We start from the raw sequence: 21379 nt of genomic DNA on the forward strand, positions 1-21379 counted from the left end.
TTTGAGTTGAAACCAGTGATGTTTCAAATGTTACAAACAGTGGGATAATTCAATGGATTGCCTAATAAAGATCGTCATCTCCATATTAAATTGTTCTGGGAAGTAAGTGATGCTTTCAAGATTGCTGGAGCAATATAAGATGCCTTAAGGCTGAGGCACTTCCTTTATTCCTTAAGAGATCGAGAAAGAGCATGGTTAAATTCGTTACCCTCTAATTCCATTACTACATGGAATAAATTGACTGATAAATTCCTAATGAAATATTTCCCACAAAAAAAAAATGCAAAACTACGGAATGAGATTACTTCCTTCCATCAACTTGAAGATGAAAGTTTATACGAGGCGTGGGAAAGATTCAAGGAATTGCTAAGAAGGTGTCCTCATCATGGTATCCCTTGTTGTATTCAATTGGAAACTTTCTACAATGGGTTGAATCCGAGTACAAGGTTAATGGTGGATGCTTCAGCAAATGGAGCTTTGTTATCCAAATCTTACACTGAAGCTTATGAAATTCTGGAAAGAATTGCCAACAATAATTACCAGTGGCCTTCAGCTAGGCAACCAGCAGCAAGAAGATTAGCAGGGGTACATAACATTGATGCAATTACAGTCTTATCAGCACAAGTAACCTCATTGACTAACATGGTAAAAGTCATGACAGTTGCTCCAGCAACAGTAAAGCAAGTTACTGAACTTTCTTGTGTCTATTGTGGTGAAGAACATGATTTTGATAACTGTCCTAGAAATCCAGCTTCAGTAAACTATGTGGGTAACTTCAATCGACAACCTCAGAACAACCCATATTCAAATACTTACAACCCAGGTTGGAAACAACACCCAAATTTCTCATGGAGCAGTCAGAATCGAAATGCTCCAGCATTGAATAGACTTAGTAGAAACACACAACCACCTGATTTTCATCAATAAAGTCAAGGGCAAAAGCATATTAGTCAGGATCCAATCACTTTACTAGAAGCACTGATCAAGGAGTATATTGGAAAGAATGAAGCAATTATGCAGAGTCAAGCTGTGTCCTTGAGAAACCTTGAGAACCAAATGGGACAACTAGCTACAATAATGAGCAGCAGAACTCAATGAAGCCTACCTAACAACACAGAAGACCCTAGGAGAGAGATCAAAGAACACTGCGAAATAATTAGTTTGAGGTCTGGCAAGAATGTTGATATCCCAGTTGAGGTGACAAAAAATGGGATGGAATACAATTCAGCACAAAAACCAACTCAAAGGAAAGCCTGTTACACCAAAATCCTCTTTAAGACACTGGTTACATGAGCCAAGCTACAGTAACTGCAGAGGAAATTCAACCAGAACATGCTGAAAAAGAAGTCACAACACCAGTAGTTACAACTTGCACCAAATCAAACAAACAAAGTTCGATATCTCCTAAAACTACCCACAGTTTAGACATCCACCACCTTTCCCATAAAGGTTCCAGAAGAAAAAACAAGACAAGCAGTTCGGCAAGGTCCTAAAAGTGTTATAGCAACTGCACATAAATATACCTTTTGTGGAAGCTTTGGAGTAAATGCCAAATTATGTGAAATTTCTAAAAGATATCTTGGCACGAAAAAGAAGGTTGGGAGAGTTTAAAATTATTACTTTAACACAGGAAAACAGTCATGTGGATTGCCTGTATAAAATTTCCACAAAATTGAAAGATCTAGGGAGTTTTACAATACCCTGTTCTATAGGGACTAGGTATGCTGGCAGAGCACTTTGTGACTTGAGAGCTAGTATTAATTTAATGCCATTATCTGTATTTAAGCAACTAGGAGTAGGGGAGTGCAGACCAACAACAGTCACTCTGCAATTAGCTGACAGATCTCATGCATACCCTGAATGAAAGATAGAGGATGTATTGGTGAAGGTTGCAAATTCATATTTCTAGTGGATTTCATTGTGCTGGACTTTGAAGCTGACAAAGAGGTACCCATTATACTTACAAGACCTTTTCTAGCAACTGGAAAAACTTTGATAGATGTGCAGAAAGGAGAGCTCACCATGAGAGTGAATGATCAACAAGTCACATTTAATGTATTGGAGGCTATAAGGAACCCTGATGAAGTAGAAGATTACAATTTCCTAAGTGTAGTGGATCTTGTTGTAGCAGACAAAATGGACAGATGCTGTAGTAATGTACTTGACAAAGTTACCACCTTTGAGGATGTTGAAGAGGAAGATGTTGCAGTAATCCAAACAGATTAGATGGACAAACAACAATCTGATAAGCACAGCAGGTTTATTGAACACCTGAATCTTTCAGACAGGGAACTAAAAATAACTTTACCATCTATTGAATCACCTTCTAGCTTTGAATTAAAATTGTTACTTTCACATTTAAAGTATACTTATCTTGGTCAAAACAACACACTCTCTGTAATCATTTCTTCTACTTTGGATGCAGGTCAAGAATAGAGTCTAGTAGATTTGCTGGGAAAATACAAAAGAGCAATTGGATGGACCATGGCAGATATAAAGGGGATAAGCCCATCCATATGTATGCATAAAATCCTGTTAGAGAATTGTTCCAGCCATTCGGTGGAGCACCAGAGAAGGCTGAATCCTATTATGAAAGAAGTGGTGAAGAATGAAATCATCAAATGGTTAGATGCTGGAGTCATATTCCTAATATCGGACAGTTCGTGGGTAAGCCCAGTTCAATGTGTTCCAAAAAAAGTAGAGATAACAGTAATGACTAATGAGAAGAATGAACTTATTCCTACAAGGACAGTGACTGGATGGAGAGTGTGTATGGATTACAGGAAGCTCAATAAAGCCACAAGGAAAGACCAATTCTCACTTCCATTCATAGATCAGATGTTGGACAGATTTGTTGGAAAATAGTACTACTGCTTCTTAGATGGGTATTCGGGCTACAACTAGATTGCTATAGCTCCAGAGGATCAAGAGAAGACTACATTTACTTGTCCCTATGGAAAATTTACCTTCAGAAGAATGCCATTTGGGCTATGCAATGCTACAGTAACTTTTCAGAGATACATAATGTCTATATTTTTTGATATGGTAGAGTAGAGTTTGGAAGTTTTCATGGATGACTTTTCAATTTTTGGGGAAACATACAATGATTGTTTACACAACTTGGAAGAAGTTCTTAAAAAATGTGAGATGACCAACTTAATACTCAATTAGGAAAAGTGCCATTTCATGGTGCAAGAAGGAATAGTGTTGGGTCACAAGATATCCAAGGATGGTATTGAGGTAGACAAAGCCAAGATAGAGGTAATAGATAAACTGCCACCTCCAACTTCAGTAAAGGGTATTAGGAGTTTTTTGGGTCATGCTGGATTCTACAGAAGATTCATTAAGAATTTTTCCAAAGTAGCTAAGCCTCTGTGTTCATTGCTGGAGCATGATAAACCATTTCACTTTGACAAATATTGCCTTCAAGCATTTGGAGAATTAAAGAAAGCTTTGATCACTGCTCCAGTAGTTATATCTCCATATTGGACTTTACCATTTGAATTGATGTGTGATGCTAGTGATCATTCTGTGGAAGTAGTATTAGGGCAAAGAAAGGACAAGGTTTTTCATTCCGTATACTATCCAAGCAAAACGTTCACTCCAACTCAGATCGATTACACCACTATAGAGAAAGAGTTGCTAGCAGTAGTTTTTGCTTTTGACAAATTCAGAGCTTACCTGGTGGGTACTAAAGTAACTGTTTACACAAACCATGCAGCCATCAAATATTTAATTTCAAAGAAGGATGCCAAACCAAGATTAATAAGATGGATCTTACTGCTTCAAGAATTTGATCTGGAAATTAAAGATAGAAAGGGGACTGAGAATTAAGTGGCAGACTATTTGTCACGCCTGGAAGTAGACATTAGTACATTGACAAATATGGGCATCACCGAAACTTTTCCTGATGAACAACTGTTGGTAGTACAACAAGCACAGATGCTTCAGCAGTCAGAATCTTCATGGTATGTAGACTTTGCTAACTACTTAGTAATTGGGTTGCTACCACCTGAGCTGAAGTTTCAAGAGAAAAAAAATTTCTTCATGATGTTAGAAGTTATCAGTGGGGTGACCCACATTTATATAAGCTATGCTCAGATCAAGTAATAAGAAGATGTGTTGCAGCAGAAGAAATACCTCATATACTGGAGTCATGTCATGCTGCAGCATATGGAGGACATTTTGGTGGTCACAGAACAGCTGCCAAAGTTATGCAATCAGGTTATTATTGGCCCACTATTTTTAAAGATGCTTATGCATTTATTAAATGTTGTGACATGTGTCAAAAGACAGGGAACATAACTAACAGACATGAGATGCCATTGACTAACATACTGGAAGTGGAAGTCTTTTATGTTTGGGGAATAGATTTCATAGGACCTTTTCCCCCATCTTTTGGGAACGTATATATCCTTGTTGCTGTGGATTACGTATCCAAGTGGGTAGAAGCTGCAACATTACCTACCAATGATGCTAAAATCATGGTCACTTTTCTTTAGAAAAATATTTTTTCCAGGTTTGGCACTCCTAGAGCAATTATCAGTGATGAAGGCACACATTTTTGCAACAAAATCTTTGCTGTAGCAATGATGAAATATGGAGTCAGACACAAGATAGCAACAACATATCACCCACAATCCAATGGTCAAGCTGAAGTGTCCAACAGAGAAATTAAAAAGATCTTAGAAAAAGCGGTGAACCCAACAAGGAAGGATTGATCTTTACACTTGCATGACTCTCTATAGGCCTACAGAACAACATACAAAACTCCACTTAGAATGTCTCCTTACCGAATTGTGTATGGCAAAGCTTGTCATTTGCCACTAGAGCTAGAGCATAAAGCACATTGGACACTGAAGAAATTAAACTGGGATATGCATGCTGCAACAGAGCAAAGGAAACTTCAACTTTGTGAGCTTGATGAATTACGACTATTTTCATATGAAAATGCAAGAATCTATAAAGAGAGGACCTAACACTAGCACGACAAGCATATTCAGCACATGCAATTCTACCCTGGTCAATTAGTGTTGCTTCACAATACAAGACTAAGATTATTTTTGGGAAAGCTCAAGTCACGATGGTCTGGCCCGTTTAAGCTATTAAAATTGTATCCTCATGGAGTTGTTGATCTTCTCGATGAACAAACAGGCCACGAATTCAAGGTTAATGGACACAGGGTTAAGCATTACATACATCTAGCAGCAGAATGTTCAAAGGAGGTGTTACTCTTTAAAAAACCCAGTCATTGAACAAAGAAAGAAGGTCAGGCTGAAGGACCTTAAATCAAGCGCTTCATAAGAGGCAGCCTATTGAGGAGATAGCCACTTCAAACCAATTTTGATATCATTTGGTTTTATAGACAACTCTTTTTCTTTTACATTTTATTTAATCATGTTTTTCCCATATTAACCATTTATTTTTATCCTTTTCCATTATTGCATACTTTATTTTCACTTTAATTTGATATATCTATTTTTAAAATAATTTTAGACTTAATTTTAGTAAGTGTGACAATTGAATTCTATATTGACATGTGAGAGTGTATGGTGGCAGAATTCAGAGGTGAACCACGCGTCAGAAGCTTTCGTTGGGAGTATGTATCCGTTGTTAGAATAAGCGAATGGATGCTGCAGCAGCTAATTTTACCGTTACAGTAAATTAAAAGCTGGAGCCTTTCACTTACTGTTGGAGATAAAATCGTGACAGATGGACGCATGGATATGGATAGAAATTACGGAAACAAATCTCCGAAATTAAAGCTTTAAATTCACTGGCCGATGATTTTGGGATATGCACATTTAATTCAAAATATTTTATTCCCTCAATTATTTCAAGTTACTGTATTTATCTCCAACTAAAAGTCCACTATAAAAAGGAGTCACTGTGCTTAGTACTCTACACCACTATTCCCCATTTCATTCACAAATCCAACTCTTCTAATTCTTAACTTCTTTTTCTCTTTTTACTCTCAGGAATAGTAGCCTCAATTTGTTACTGCCACAGCAATGCCGAGATATAAGAAAATAGCAAGCCGCCTCAAAGATCCGTCACGATTCCAGAGTTACCATGCTGAAGAAAAATATGAAGAATTCATAGAGCCGCGTCAGATTCTGGAAGAAAAAAGGTTTCAATTTCCAGACCAACTCATGGGAATTGTGCAAACAATTCATAATGCTGTAACAAAGCGAGGATGGCTAGAGTTTTGCAACCACCCTTAAGATCCTGTGCTGCCTATAGTCAAAGAATTTTACGCCAATTTGGTAAGCCCTGATCAGCACAACATTTGGGTAAGAAATACACTTGTCCCACTAGACTCCCGAGTTATCAATGCTTTCTATAACTTACCTGCTGAAATTACTTGTGAGTATGCTAAGTTGCGTGATAAGTTAACCCCGAAAAAGTGGAACACCATTTTCACAACTCTTACAATCGAAGGGGCATCATGGGCTAACGAGGAAGGGCGTGTAGTTAATAGGATAGATTTGAAACCTATTGCTAAGGTGTGGGTGAAATTTCTTAAATCTAGGCTTATGCCTACCACTCACACTACTATAGTTTCGCAAGAAAGGTTGGTCTTGTTATATGTCATAGTTCGAGGGCTTCCTATAGACGTAGGGAGCATCGTTGCGAAAGAAATCCGTGATTGTGCAGTCAAAACTCATCGAACTGCTGCCTTACTATTTCTCTCACTCGTCACCAGAATTTGTGTAGTATCAGGAGTTCATCTTGACGCTAGAGATGAACATGTAAAAAATGATGGTGCCTTTACGGCACGTACCATTGAGCGAGTTGCTGGTGAGAGTGCTGGAACAACCATTGAACCAACTGTTGTCACAGGAGCAAGACGAGCTATTGGCTTGGAACAGACTATCCAGGCACTCAACAACAATATAACTCAATGTGTGGAAGCTTAGCAGAGGGAAAATGGTCGGTTTTGGAGTTATCTACAACACCTGGACAACCAACTACAATAATTTACTCTGTACATGAAACACACTCACTGGAACTTCCCTGATGCACTGCTCCAGCAGTTTAATTTTGACACCCACACTACAGATGCTCCAGCGGAGGCTAGTGTAGAAGCCACTGCCACAAAGGAATCAACAGAAGATGCTGCAGCCGAACCACAAGTAGAGAAAAAATCAGAAGATGCTGAACCATCTGATCCACCTGAGGAAAAATGTGACAAGTCTGAGACTAATAGCTCACCCACAGAAGCAGAGGACAATTCGGTGAAGGAACGTGAGGAACCAACCATGCCAGCCCAGCCCAAAACTAGGAAAAAGCACATTATTCAAGAAGAGGAAGAGGAAGACCTTGAAGAGGAGCCGTCTATTCCAGTCCTCGCGAGCAAGAGAAAGGCCAAGGGCAAAGCAAAAATGACAACACCTCCAGCCTCTGACGATGAAATGGAGCAAGTCGATGCTGAACTGGCTGCTGCAGCAGCCATAGCTATGCCTACACCTGAGCAAGCCAAGCAACTACTTGCGGTCATTATGGCCATCACAGCTGAGGGCCAGACAGCTGATGCATTAACTATAAAGCCTCCCCAGTAAACTTCTAGCTAGCCTATTCGCACCAGTACAAGACAATCCAGCAAACGAAAAGGCAATACATCTACAGGTACTGCTACAACAATCCCAAATCCTCTCGCTAGCCCCGTAGTGAAAAAGACAAAGCCATTGCTAGCTGCTTCCCCAAAAGCTTCACCAAAGGATAAGCTGCGCAGTGCATCCAAGAAGCGCTGAGAGCATCCCATCATGTGCTGCAGTCCCCACCACAGGGGAGTACTCTTTTCTTATTAGTTTGCTTATATATATATATATATATATATAAAAGCTTTTTCTGTTTGTCAATTTGTGTGGTATTTTCCAAGGTCTTCCATATCCTTGTCAAGTTGTGTGCATTTGTTCTGTATGCTTGTGAGGACCCAACATCTCTCAAGTTTGGGGGGGTTGTTTCTGAATGCATGTGTTTATGTTTGTGCTGTATGAAGCTCTTTATCTAATATTTGTGTATGGATTTGAAAGCCTAATGAAGATAAATTGAGTATTAGTCAATATTTATGAGAATGCTAAGTAGAGATAGTTACAGATAGAAGTGAAATTCTATCCCAACACCTAGACTTTGGTTGAATTGTATGAGATTGCTAGAGCAGAGCCAAAAGAATAGAAAAGATATTAAGTTTGGGGGGAGAAGCAAGTTGATTGACTGTGATATCTATGAAATAAACTCTGCTCCAATGACTCCAGTTACTGAGTAACCAGATCTGAGTATGTACCCCATATGCAGAATTGTGTCAAAGGTAGCGAGAGTTATGAGCAATGTTGTAGCAGTTCTAAAAAAAAACTAAAAAAAAGAGAGAAAAAGAAATTCTCTATCTAAGGCATTGAGTAGCCAGGTCTGTTCATGAGCCCCATGTTCAGTTTTAAGTAAAAGATACCTCTAGATAAGATTATACCACAGATATTGCTACAGTAACTCTGATCTGGGCATGGTTTAAGTAACTGGGCGTCATCATTACAAGTGATTGACATTCACATGAAAGATAAATGTTACAGTGAGGAGGTTGAGTACTACCCAGTTTAATCAATGTTAAAACAATCACAGTTTGAGTATGTAAAATTTATGCTACCCCATTTATGAATGAAGTATATCACTGCGGAAATTTATGCAATCTTTTGATAATGTTATAACATATCTGGAATTCAATCAAAGGAAGCACACACACACTATGGATAGAAAGAAGCTTAAATCTAGAACTTATTTACTATGGGCATTTTGTATGATTGGGATTGTGATATGAAGGTGGAAGAATCCTTGCAAAGTTGATAGAAGAGCTAAGGTTTTGTGCATGTTTGTTTGCTGGAAAGTAGTATGTGTCATTACTTGAGGACAAGTAACAGTTTAAGTTTGGGGGTGTGATAACTCTAGGAAATGAGAGTTATTACATCAATTCTAGACTTAAATCAAGATCATTTAGAGAGCAAATAAGGTGTTTTTATTACATTTTGGTTACCTTTTGCATAAACATTCATTTTAGTTGAGTTTTAATAAGTTTTGTTTAAACCAAGTAATTTGTGCTAAAAACAAGTGCATAATTGTAGGTTTTAAATTTATAAGCGGATGCTGAGACATTAGATAAGCAAGAGGAGGAAAGAAGATGGCCACAAAAGAAGACAAGCACAATCGAGAATAATGCAGTGCTGTTGTGGATGCTAAAGCAACCAGTGCTGCAGCAATCAGAGAGTAATGCGGGAGAAAGCTTAAAGCGTAGGTCAGCCATAAAATCGCGATCTGCATGTTTCATAATTTAAACGCACACACGCGCATGGACTTTGGGTCTTCTACCCTAATTTGCAATATAAAAGGAGGCGTGCACCACATAGAAAGGCAGCGATGAATTATCATAAAAAATAATTACAAAGACAAGAAGAAGGAGATCAGATTGGGGAGTGCTATTCGGAAACAAAGAAAGAACCGTGCAGAATTATTTGTCTTTCATCGTGCTCAACTTATATTTTCTCTTCTTCCTTGAATTGTTTGGATGTATTCCGAGATCAATATATTTGTGTTTATTTTTCTCATCCAGATTATGAACTAAATTTACTTGTAGTTGAATGACAAATAATCCAATGAGTTCTTGACTGTTCTTTTATGTTGTTATGGTAACACTGTAGCATTATACTCTAGTAGTTTTTATGAATACAACTGTTATTTCGGTTGACCACCTATTTAATAGTTACAGTTAAGATAGAGCAGCAAAATGACACGTTTTAGCGGATATTATTAGAGTATTACTTGTTCTTAAGTCGAGTTTCTTGGATTAGGTTACCTTGAATCTCATAAGGGCAATACTTGAAGTTAAGATTTGTGTCACTCTAGACATAGGTGTTCACCTTGTAGGGTGGAGAGATTAAAGGTTATAATGTCGTACCATAGATATATGAGCAACTGGTCATTGTTAGTAGATTTAAAGGTATGAGATTTCCAACATGCGATAGCTGCGGATGCAGATTTATTCTACCTATTGCTGCAACACTTATTGTAACAACTGGTGCTAATTTGGTAAACAACATTCACCCCATTAGGAGAGTTTGATCATTCAACTACTATATTCTCAATTGAATCTTAGACACATTTAATTTAGTTTATTTCATTACAGTAATGTTTTATTTCCAACTCTCGCAATTATTAGTTACGATAGAATTATTTGACAGTTGTTTGTTTCGGTCTTTAGTTGATTTGCACTATTGTGATTGCTTTAGCTTTTTGGAGTAACATCAATCCTTGTAGAGACGATCTTGAATACTTATCACTTTATTACTTATTGTGTATACTTGCACATTGGCATTGATAATAATTGATTATAGAAATCAATCAACAATAACTTTTCCTTTTAATTGGCTTATGAAATTTTTCATCTTTGTTGGCTTAAGGAGAATTGATCTATTGTGGAGTAATATTATTAAGGAGCCTTTCTTGTTGGCCTAGAGAAGTTTTTCTTCTCTGGGCTAATTTTTTTTTTCTCCTTAACATACAGAAAAATAACCTATTTTGGAGGACTATTATTATAAATCTTTTTCTTTTTGTTGGTCTTGGGAATATTTTTTGTCTTTGTTGCCTTAGGGAAAATTAATTTATTATGGAGGAATATTATTAGGGAATCTTTCTTACTTGTTGACTTAGGGAAATTTCTCCTCTTTTTGAAGTGGGAAAAAATGGATTATTGCAAAAGAATACTATTATGAAAATTTTCCTCCTTGTGCTAGGGAAGTTCTTCCTTTTGTTGGTCTAGGAAAGTGAGCTATTTCAGAGGAACTTTATTAAGGAAACTTTTCTCCTTATTGACCTAGGAAAAATTTTCCTCTATGCGGGCCTAGAGAATTTTTTTCTTTACGTTGGCCTAGGGAAAAGTGAGTTATTCCGAAAGAATTTTATAAGGGAACTTTCTCCTTATTGGTTTATGGAGGTTTTTCCACTATGTTGGCTTAAGGAAAAATGAGTTATTCCAAAGAAATTTTTTTAGGGAAATTTTTTTTCTTTTCGGCCTAGAAAAAACTTTTCTTTATATTGGAATAGGGAAAAGTGAGTGATTCAGAAGGAATTTTATTAGGGCAATTTTTCTCCTTATTGGCTTAGAAAAGTTTTTCCTCTACGTTGTTCTAGGGAAAGTGAGATATTTTGAAGGAATTTTATAAGGAAAATTTTCTCCTTATTAGCCTATAGAGGTTTTATCTCTACGTTGACCTCGAGAATTTTATTGAGGATTTTTTTTATTGGCCTAGGAAAGTTTTTACTTGTTGGTAGCCTTGGAAAGTTTTTCCTCTTTATTGGCTTAGGAAAATTTTCCTTGTTATTAGTTTAGAAAGTTTTTCTTTATTATAGGCCTAGGAAAGTTTTTCTTTTTTGTTGGTCTAAGGAAAAGTGAGTTATCCTGAAAGAATTTTATTGCAGAACTTTTTCTCCTTATTGGCCTGGGAAAAAATGAACTTTTTTGAAGGAGTATTATGAGGGAAGTTTTACTCCTAATTGGCTTAGGGAAGTTTTTCTTCTTTGTTGACCTAAGATTTCATTTTTTTTCTTGGCATAAGGAAAAGTGAGTTATTCCAGAGAAATTTTATTACGAAACTTTTCTGCCTATTAACATGTTTTTTAGGAAATTTTCTTCCTTATTAGCTTAGGCTCTGCATTGGCTTAGGGAAAAATGAGATATTTCGGAGGAATTTTATTAAGGAAATTTTCTCCTTTTTTGGAGTAAGGAAAAATGAACTATTTCACTAAATTGTTTTCGTGAACTAGAATTCTTTGTGTAAGTATATTAGTTGTTCTTTCTTGATATAAGAAGAAATATTAATTGTTCTTAGACGTTTCCCTTGAATTGAAGTTTTATGAGGAATTTTACTTTTCTCTTAACATAAGAGAGAATATTAATTGTTTTTTAAAACTTTTTCCTTAAACTGAAGTTCTAGGGGTTTTCCGTTGATGTATGAGGGTATATTTTTTGTTTTTTGAACTTTTCCCCTAAATTAAAGTTCTAGGAGAAAATCTTCTTTTCCCTTGATGTAGGAGGGGATATTTCTTATTCTTTGAACTGTTCCATACACTGAAGTTCTAGTGGGAAATGTGTTCCTGAGTAATCCGGGCAGTTTTAAAATGAATTTTGAGATTTTTGGAAGCATATATGACAATGTATAAGATGATCATGAGTGCTCATGAAACAATCATGAATATGAATTCTCGTGAGATACATAGATATGAATGTTTATGCATGTGAATGCTCATTAGTACATTATTTTATAATCAATCACTTGAGTACATGAGTTTTACATTATCAATTAGATTAATTTTTTTAATAGTTGAAATCATTCATGCAGTCGTAATATTAGTTTTTCTTAATTGGTAATACGAAGTGTTCTCCTTTTACAAGCTATCAATCAAAATAAGAATTTAGATTAATCTGGGATGTCATTTAAATGGACTTTACATTTTTCCTTGAGAGATGCTACCATGGCACCATTTGTTGTGAAAGCCACCTAAAATAATCATTTCAATGAGTCAAATATTGAGTTGCTTATTTGTTTGGCCTGTCTGTGTTTCAAATGATTTATTTGTAGCTTTTGACAAGGAAAAATTATTACGACTTCCTGAATTTTATCCTAAAATATTTTTCTACAATAGATGTTATAGCATCTAAGATGCAACTTGATGTTTACATCATAGATTTGTGGTCTAGTATAGAGTTTTCAAGATTGAAAGAGATTGATGAACTTGCAAGGACAATTTTAAAGACTAAAAAGGGCAAGATTTATCCGTTAGTTTATTTATTGGTTTCATTGGCTTTAATTCTATCCGTTTTACATCATAGATTTGTGGTCTGGTAAAGAGTTTTCAAGATTGAAACGGATTGGTGAACTTGCAAGGACAATTGTGAAGACTAAAAAGGACAAGGTATATATGTTAGTTTATTTAGTGGTTACATTGGTATGTTAGTTTATTTATTGGTTACATTGACTTTAATTCTATCCGTAGCCAGTGCCATTGCTGAGAGAATAGAGTTCGAAACCAGATGGATGATCAATGGTTGAATGATAACTTAGTTGTAGATATTGAAAAAGATGTATTTGCTTGTATTGACAATGAAGCTATTATACAATATTTTCAAAACATAAAAACACATCGAGAACAGTTGAAGAAGTGTTTGAAAATGATTATGTCAATGAAATTGAATATTTTAATTTTAATTTTTTCTGTTGGCTCTTATTATCTTGTCCAAAATTTTTTAATCAATTTACTAAACCCTTCTAAATTTATTTCGTAGGTCTGCCAAACTGAAGTCAGACGAGGTAAATCACTCAATTTTCTTGCAGTTTTTGAAGGTTTTAGTTCCTTCAATGTTAAAGACATCGCACCTATCGACCTTTTATGATGGCTATCAACCAGCTTTTATTAATTGGATGGACTTTCAGTAACACACCACCCAATCACATGTACACACGATCGACATTTAAAGTTTGAATAATGAAGTTCTTAATCACCCAAGTGTAACATACATAATCGAATCAGTGTGACATAATTAGTAAAATGCCATACGGTTTGACATTATTTATCACGATTTCAATGCTTCATCTTATTGTTTTTTTTTTATTACCAATTTTATCTTACGGTAACATATGCTTGGCCTCTTCTAAATTTGAATGTTTCATCTGCCGTCACAGAATCTTGTATTATTAATTTGACGTATTCTTTAGATCATGTGCGGGTCATCTTTGGAACCCCAAATGTCAACACACCGGCGCGATACGATGGGACTCGGTAATCAACGCTCACCACCACCACCACAAAATTGACAACACAAATCATAATTATCGGTAATCAACACTTGGCCTTTTTTGATTGGGCAGACTATATTTATACTTTTGTTTCTTGTGAAATCGTGGATACACTTATTGACTCAGTCCTATTTTAATTTTGTTTGATATAAATAATTGGTTTCTTTTTTTTTTTTTTTCAAAAAATCTTTTGTGCAACTCTTCAAAGATGACAAATTGCTTTGAGGTGAAAAAGCGTAATTATTTATTGGTGTGTTTTCTTTCAGTTGTTACCCTATTAAGTATTGAGAAAACCCAAAAAAGATGGAAAATAAATCAAAATAAAGGAAAAGAAAATTAATTTAGGGAACGAATTAGGATTTGTTTTGTTTAATTATTAATTTTTATTTAGGATTTAAGGTTAATGAAATGACAAAATTACTCATGTGACATCAATAAATTCTCGACAATGTTAACAATATAATGATTAGTTGATACAAAATGTAAATTAAGAATTGCACAACCATTATCAAAATTATTTGATATTTTAATTTTAATTTTTTTCATAAAGTTTGGAGGGTATGATTGGAATTCAATAAATATTTTTTTGAAATACTAGAATTAGGGTCTATTTGATATTATTTTTAAGAGGCTCAAAAGTATTATTGAAAAGTTAAAAGTTAATTTTGGTGCTTAGTAAATTATTTTAAATTACTCTTAGCAAAATCATTATGTCCTACATTAGATTTTGAAAAGTAAGGAAGAATGAGCTTTTCAAAATCTAATTTTAAAAATTAGTTTTAAACTTGAATACAATTGTATATATATCCTCATATGTATTATAAAAATCCAAAATTATCTTATTAATTAAGAAATAAAATCATTAAATTTAAAGAAATTATTTTTATTTCCAATTATATTGAGATAAAAAAAATTAAAATTAAAATCTTTATTTATTCAACATTATGTTCATTTTAGTAATTTAATTCTTATAGTAGTTTAATAATAAAATTTACTAAATACATATAATTATTTTTAAAATTTACAGTACTATTAAAAATAATTTTACCAAATGTTTAACTAATTTTCTTTTTATACTGCAATTCACAATAATTATTTTAAAATTTACAGCATCACCAAATTGGTCCTTAAAAAATATAATTTAAGACAAACGTGGGTGAGCCATTGAGCTGTAATGCTTCATTAGTCATGAAGGCATTAACCGATTTGGTTTGGTTCTACCCCTAAACCGAGCCAAAGCGAAATTGATTGGCTCATAAATAAATGAATCGAAATCAAACCCAATTAAAGAACCAAATCAAAACAAAATAATTTTGATTCGGTTCAATTCTTTAATCAGGTTTCAGTTTGGTTTATTTAAGAATTTTAATATTTTTTCTTTTATATTAACTTAAATTTTAAATTTGTTACTTAATTCAATTCAATTGTAACCACTATAATTTATGATTTATGTAAAAAAATTAATGTAAACTAATTTTATAATAAAAAAATATTATTACTTATAGATAAATAATATTTTTTTTAAAATTTAGAACAGTGAACCGATTGATTCCCTAATTTTAATTTAATTTTGAATCGGATCAGATAAGAAACAATCGATCTTTTATTTTGTGAACATTTTTCACGATTCGACGACAAAAACCGAACCGAATGACCATGCCTAACGAAAATAGCAAAACCCGCATGCGCAGAGCAATAAGTACCGGCGAGATTCGAAACCGCAACGGCTAACTTTTATGAAAGGTGAATTAGCAAAAATAAATAAATAAACAAGAGGGTGGAAATAGTTAGTATTCTCTCTCATCCATAAAGCGAAAAGAGGAATTGGTTTGGTAGTTTGTCAGCTGCCGCTTTACGCTGAATTTCAAAACCTTTAAAATTTGCATTGAAGCATCACCTCACCATCATTATTCATACACGCGTCTTTGTAGCATGCGATGAAATTAACTTTCACGTTCACCTAATGATGATGACCGATGCTCAATGGATCTTTCCTTCCCATTTCCAATAAATAAAAAAAAATTAATTAATTATTAAAGATCCAACTTTATGTATACTTAATGCTTTTTTCTGTTTAGAGATTAAAAAATTCAAAAGTTAAATATTTTATTATAAACAAATTTGACGTTATGTAATTTAAAAAAAAAGAAGAAAAAAACCTACCCTGCATCAATATAACCTGAATAAAAAATTATAAAAAATAGCTGTATTAGTCTAACATAAATTTATAATTTCATTTAAAAAATTAAAATTAAAAAAAAAAGGTGTAGTATTACCGAATTGCAATAGAAGTGCAAAAACAAAAGAAAATATCCTGCCTGCTAATGCAGTTTTTATTATCATTTCCTTTCAAATAGTTGCCTTCTTATCCAGTATCCACCGCCATCATCACCACCACCAACAGTGGCACTAACTAACTTTTATTCATTTTTCATTTGTATGGGAGCTGCTAAAACATCTACAAACTTTTTATCTAATTTTTATTCTTCATTTTTTTTTCTAACATTGCATTTAATATCAATCACTTCCTTAAAAGTCAAGCAAGAATCACTCTTCTTATTACACACATACTCGTTCGAACACTTCAAGTCTTGTTCTTTAATCCTCTTTATTTGATTCGGTTTTGATAAAAAAAGCAAAATCCCCAAACACTTTAATTATATTATTTTTAAATTAAAAAAAAAAAGAGAGTCATGTCTCAGTCTTCTCGAGATAAAGCCGCGCCACCGGGGGACTCCAAGAGACACGTTAATAATAATAACGTTCACATAATGCCCGCTTACCCAATCGACGACGTCGTTTCGCCGTTTGGCGACGCGGCTCCCAATATATCCGATTCCGAGCTCCGGGAAACCGCTTACGAGATCCTCGTCGGAGCCTGCCGGAGCACCGGCGTGCGGCCGTTGACTTACATACCGCAATCCGAGCGGGCGGAGCGCACTCCAGCTCCGTCGCTTTCTTCGGCGCCGTCGCTGCAGCGATCGCTGACGTCGACTGCGGCGAGTAAAGTCAAGAAGGCGCTTGGGATGAAATCGATTAAGAAGAGAGTTAGCGGCGAGTCGGTGGGTCAAGGGAAGGCGAAGCGAGCGGTGACCGTTGGTGAGCTGGTGAGAGCGCAGATGCGAATCTCGGAGCAAACCGATTCTAGAATCCGGAGAGCCTTGCTGAGGATTGCTGGTAGTCAGGTGAGAGTCGGGCACTCGGGGAATTATGATTTTTACAGGGTTATTTTTGTAATTATACGCTTTCTACGACAGAGAAGATTACCAGGAAGTTTCTGCGCGCGGAACCTAATTCCAACAGAGTGATCGCATGTTTTCGTTACTTAAAGAGTATTGGAAATAGCACCAATTTTTTTGTTTTTTAATTTTTCTTTTCTATATATGGCTAGTATTTTGTTATCCTTATTTATAAGGGATGTATGGACACAGTCATTAAATAATTTGTAGTTAATTATTACTAATGTGCATGTTTGTTTCAGCTTGGAAAACGCATTGAAACAATGGTTCTGCCTTTGGAGCTGTTGCAGCAGATCAAGCCTACGGATTTTACCAGTCAGAAAGAATATGAAGCTTGGAAGAAGAGAATTTTCAAGCTTCTTGAAGCTGGACTCCTTATGCATCCTCACCTGCCGCTTGATAACACTAGCACTGATGCACGGAGACTTCGGCAAATTATTCGTGGGGCTGTAGAAAGACCCTTGGAAACTGGAAAGAATTATGAATCAATGCAAAATTTAAGGAGTGTTGTTATGTCTCTCGCTTGCAGATCATTTGACGGTTCTATTTCTGAAAAATGCCACTGGGCAGAAGGATTTCCGTTGAATCTCAGAATCTACCGAATTCTTTTAGAAGCTTGTTTTGATGTAAATGAGCCCACATCAGTTATTGAAGAGGTTGATGAGGTTTTAGAACTCATAAAGAAGACATGGGAGATCCTTGGAGTTAATCAAATGCTACATAATCTTTGTTTTGGCTGGATTTTGTTTCACCGTTATGTTTCCACTGGCCAAGTGGAAAGTGACCTATTATTTGCTGCCAATAATCTGTTGATGGAAATTGAAAAAGATGCAAAGGCAGCCAAGGATGCAGATTATTCTAAGATTTTGAGCTCCATATTGAATACAATACTGGATTGGGCCGGACAAAGACTTCGTGATTACCATGATATTTTCCACGATGACAATATTGATTCTCTGGAAACTGTTGTTTCTCTTGGCGTTTTATCAGCTACTATATTGGTGGAAGGCATTTCTCAAGAGTATCGCGGAAAGAAAAATCAAGTTGATGTGGCTCATGATAGGGTTGACACATACATAAGATCTTCGTTACGTACTGCTTTTGCTCAGGCGAGTTTCATATATTCATCATATTCCCTACTGTCATTAAGGTTTGCCTGCTTATTTTGCTGTTAAAAGTATGACTCTAAGATTTGTTTTGATTTGTATCATGACAGAAATTGAAGAAGGTGAACTCTAGCAAGAAATTGTCCAAAAACCAGCCAAATCATCTCCCTGTTCTTTCCATCCTAGCACAGGATGTTACTGAACTGGCTTTTGACGAGAAAACAATATTTAGCCCAATACTTAAGAGATGGCATCCTCTTGCGGCAGGTGTAGCTGTAGCCACTCTTCATTCTTGCTATGGAAACGAGCTGAGGCAATTTGTTTCAGGCATCACTGAGTTGACTCCTGATGCTATACAAGTGCTGTTAGCTGCTGACAAATTGGAGAAAAATCTTGTGCAAATTGCAGTTGAAGATTCAGTAGACAGTGAGGATGGTGGGAAATCAATAATACAGGAGATGCCTCCTTATGAGGCTGAAGCTGCAATTGGCAATCTGGCAAAGTCGTGGATAAATATTAGAGTGGACAGACTGAAGGAATGGGTTTGCAGAAATTTGCAACAAGAGGTATGTTGGTGTTCTTTCAGCATCTAATTCAAAGTGATTGGAAATGAATGGTCCTGAATTTGATTGTAACACATACTTGGTCCTGCACCTGCTGATCTGCTTGAGATTTAATTAGGATAGTCATCATCTGGATTGGATGGAGTGTTGTCTGTTTGTTGATAGGTTACTCTGCCAGCTTAGTTCTTTCTGTTGTCAGTTTCGCTGGTGTCTTGGGAAGATGTAGGTGGTGTTATTTCTCTGTTCTGATTGTTCAATTTTTTTAACTGACATACAATTAATGTTTTCTAATAATGCAATAACTCCAGTGATTGCATATGGCACTAGGAGTTTTATTTCTTTTGTGTTTAATCCCTAATCAATATTTCATAGGTGCCAAACAGTAAGAGCATTAGCAAAACCAGCAGTATTCTGTTCATTTGTACTTGTTTTAGCAGACTGGTTATTGATTAGTAAACCTTTATCATGTGACTTTGAACTTTTCTTTCACTCTATTTTCTCATGCCATTGCTTATTTGAAATTGGCCTTTCTTCTAATTGCTTAACCTAATCTATCATGTGTCATCCTCATTTCTCTAGGTTTGGAATGCACGAGCAAATAAAGAGAGTATTGCTCCTTCTGCTGTTGAAGTCCTTCGAACTATAGATGAAACAATGGAAGCATTCTTTATGTTGCCAATACCCATGCATTCAGTCTTGCTTCCAGAATTGATAAGTGGTCTTGATGGATGTCTTCAACATTATGTATTAAAGGCAAAATCTGGCTGTGGTACGTTTAATGAAGCTTGAATAATTGTTTTCAACTATTTATCTCCATAATAACAGCAGTTTCTTTCGTGATCTGCAGGCAGCCGAAATAATTTTATTCCTACTATGCCTGCTCTGACTAGGTGTACAATGGGGTCAAAATTTGGTGCATTCAAAAGGAAAGAAAAGTTGCACACGGCACAGAAGAGGAAATCCCAGGTTGGAACCACAAATGGGGATAACTCCTTTGGAGTACCCCAACTATGTTGTCGCATTAATACTTTCCAGCATATTCGTAAAGAGTTAGAGGTCTTGGAGAAGAAGACAGTCCATCAACTAAGGAGTTCTCATTTCACACGAACAGACAATATCACAAATGGAATAGAGAAAAGGTTTGAGCTCTCAGCTGCTTCTTCTGTAGAAGCAATCCAACAACTCTCTGAGGCAATAGCATACAAGGTCATCTTCCATGATCTAAGTCATGTTCTTTGGGATGGCCTGTATGTTGGGGAGGTTTCATCTTCTAGGATTGAACCATTTCTTCAGGAACTTGAGCACTATTTGGAAATCATATCATCAACCGTGCATGACAGGGTCAGAACACGTGTTATTACTGACATTATGAAAGCTTCTTTTGAAGGGTTTCTGTTGGTTTTGCTTGCTGGAGGCCCTTCCCGAGCTTTCACTCATCAAGACTCTGATATAATAGAAGAGGATTTTAAGTTTCTTTGTGATCTTTTCTGGTCTAATGGGGATGGATTGCCTGCAGATTTGATAGATAAGTTTTCAACTTCTGTTAGAAGTATTCTCCCATTATATCATAATGATACTGAGAGCCTGATTGAGGAATTCAAACGTTTGACTTTGGAGAGTTATGGCTCTTCTGCTAAATCTAGACTTCCACTACCTCCAACTTCAGGACAATGGAATCCCACTGAACCAAACACGGTCCTGCGAGTTCTCTGTTATCGGAGTGATGAAACAGCTGTGAAATTTTTGAAGAAGGCGTACAACTTGCCTAAGAAATTGTAGCTTTGGTGAATTGGTGAGTACTAGTATTATTTATGCGAGCATATTTCAAATATTTCTGCAGCATGCTTTTGGTGGAGGCCTCGGTTAGCAGCTGTAATTGTAGGCAAATATTCTCCTGTATAGTAATTTACCGGCTGGATTCTTTTAGTCAGGAGCCTTCACTAATTATTAAAGAAGTTAACAAGTTCGTAGAACCGATTAGCCTTGAGGATTTAAAATTCTAAGACAATGGTGTTCGCATTGGTTGTTTGACATCCGAGTGACTGGATTGTTACTATGCAACGGGGAGGATGGCTGAATCTTCAACCCAAATTTCCACATTTAGAGGCATTCAATCGAGATGGCGAGGTTTTTTGGCTTCTTACTCATAATTTTTCTTTCTTGGTCTTTATTTTTTGGGTATATTTTCCAGTAGGGAATGCAAGTTACAGAGATGGAGGTTATGTAATTTGAAGGAAATTGTTTTGTTTTGTAGATATGTCAATATGTCGTATGTTTGTTGTGAAATACTCAACACAGTCGGATTTAATGAATGATCTCTTCGAAATATGTCAAATCCCCATAATTTTGTGTTGTTTATGCTCGTTTAGATTTTAAATTCCTTGTTTTCAGAACAAAGAAATGTATTCCAATTTTTAAGTCAAACCAACCTAGTCAGATACGGCAGCTACAAGCTCAATTAGATTATTTTTGGTTAACCAACTGCTGGATGTCTATAATACTCCACATACTGTATTCGATCAGGCTACACATTCACATTTGTGAAACCTGAATCGAACCGCTGTTGGTGCAAAGCAGTCCTGCTCTATTTCAGAATAGAAGCGCCTTCACAAGTCCGCATTTTCGCTAGAACT

The 21379-nt window shown here is 35.8% G+C and overlaps 1 protein-coding gene and 1 non-coding gene across 2 annotated transcripts; one reads left to right on the forward strand and one right to left on the reverse strand.

The window, feature by feature from the left end:
- Positions 1 to 285: 285 nt before the first annotated feature.
- On the reverse strand, positions 286 to 392 carry LOC112496519 (small nucleolar RNA R71). Its single transcript, XR_003063076.1, has one exon. It is a non-coding gene; the product is annotated as a small nucleolar RNA R71 (small nucleolar RNA).
- A 15742-nt stretch (positions 393 to 16134) lies between these two features.
- LOC102615209 (protein unc-13 homolog) lies at positions 16135 to 21074 on the forward strand. The gene is made up of 5 exons (XM_006494251.4): positions 16135 to 17023; positions 17320 to 18186; positions 18294 to 18749; positions 19326 to 19515; positions 19594 to 21074. The coding sequence occupies exons 1-5, from the start codon at positions 16532 to 16534 to the stop codon at positions 20523 to 20525; spliced, it is 2937 nt and encodes a 978-aa protein (XP_006494314.1). The 5' UTR covers positions 16135 to 16531; the 3' UTR covers positions 20526 to 21074.
- Positions 21075 to 21379: the final 305 nt, after the last annotated feature.

This window comes from Citrus sinensis, chromosome 1 (genome assembly GCF_022201045.2).
Source record: "Citrus sinensis cultivar Valencia sweet orange chromosome 1, DVS_A1.0, whole genome shotgun sequence".
NCBI classification, from domain to species: domain Eukaryota; kingdom Viridiplantae; phylum Streptophyta; class Magnoliopsida; order Sapindales; family Rutaceae; genus Citrus; species Citrus sinensis.

Coding starts and splice junctions, on each gene's coding strand:
- LOC102615209 (XM_006494251.4), top strand. CDS start 16,532: ATGTCTCAGTCTTCTCGAGATAAAGCCGCGCCACCGGGGGACTCCAAG. Junction 17,024..17,319: donor TGAGGATTGCTGGTAGTCAG/GTGAGAGTCGGG, acceptor TGTTTGTTTCAG/CTTGGAAAACGCATTGAAAC. Junction 18,187..18,293: donor TACGTACTGCTTTTGCTCAG/GCGAGTTTCATA, acceptor GTATCATGACAG/AAATTGAAGAAGGTGAACTC.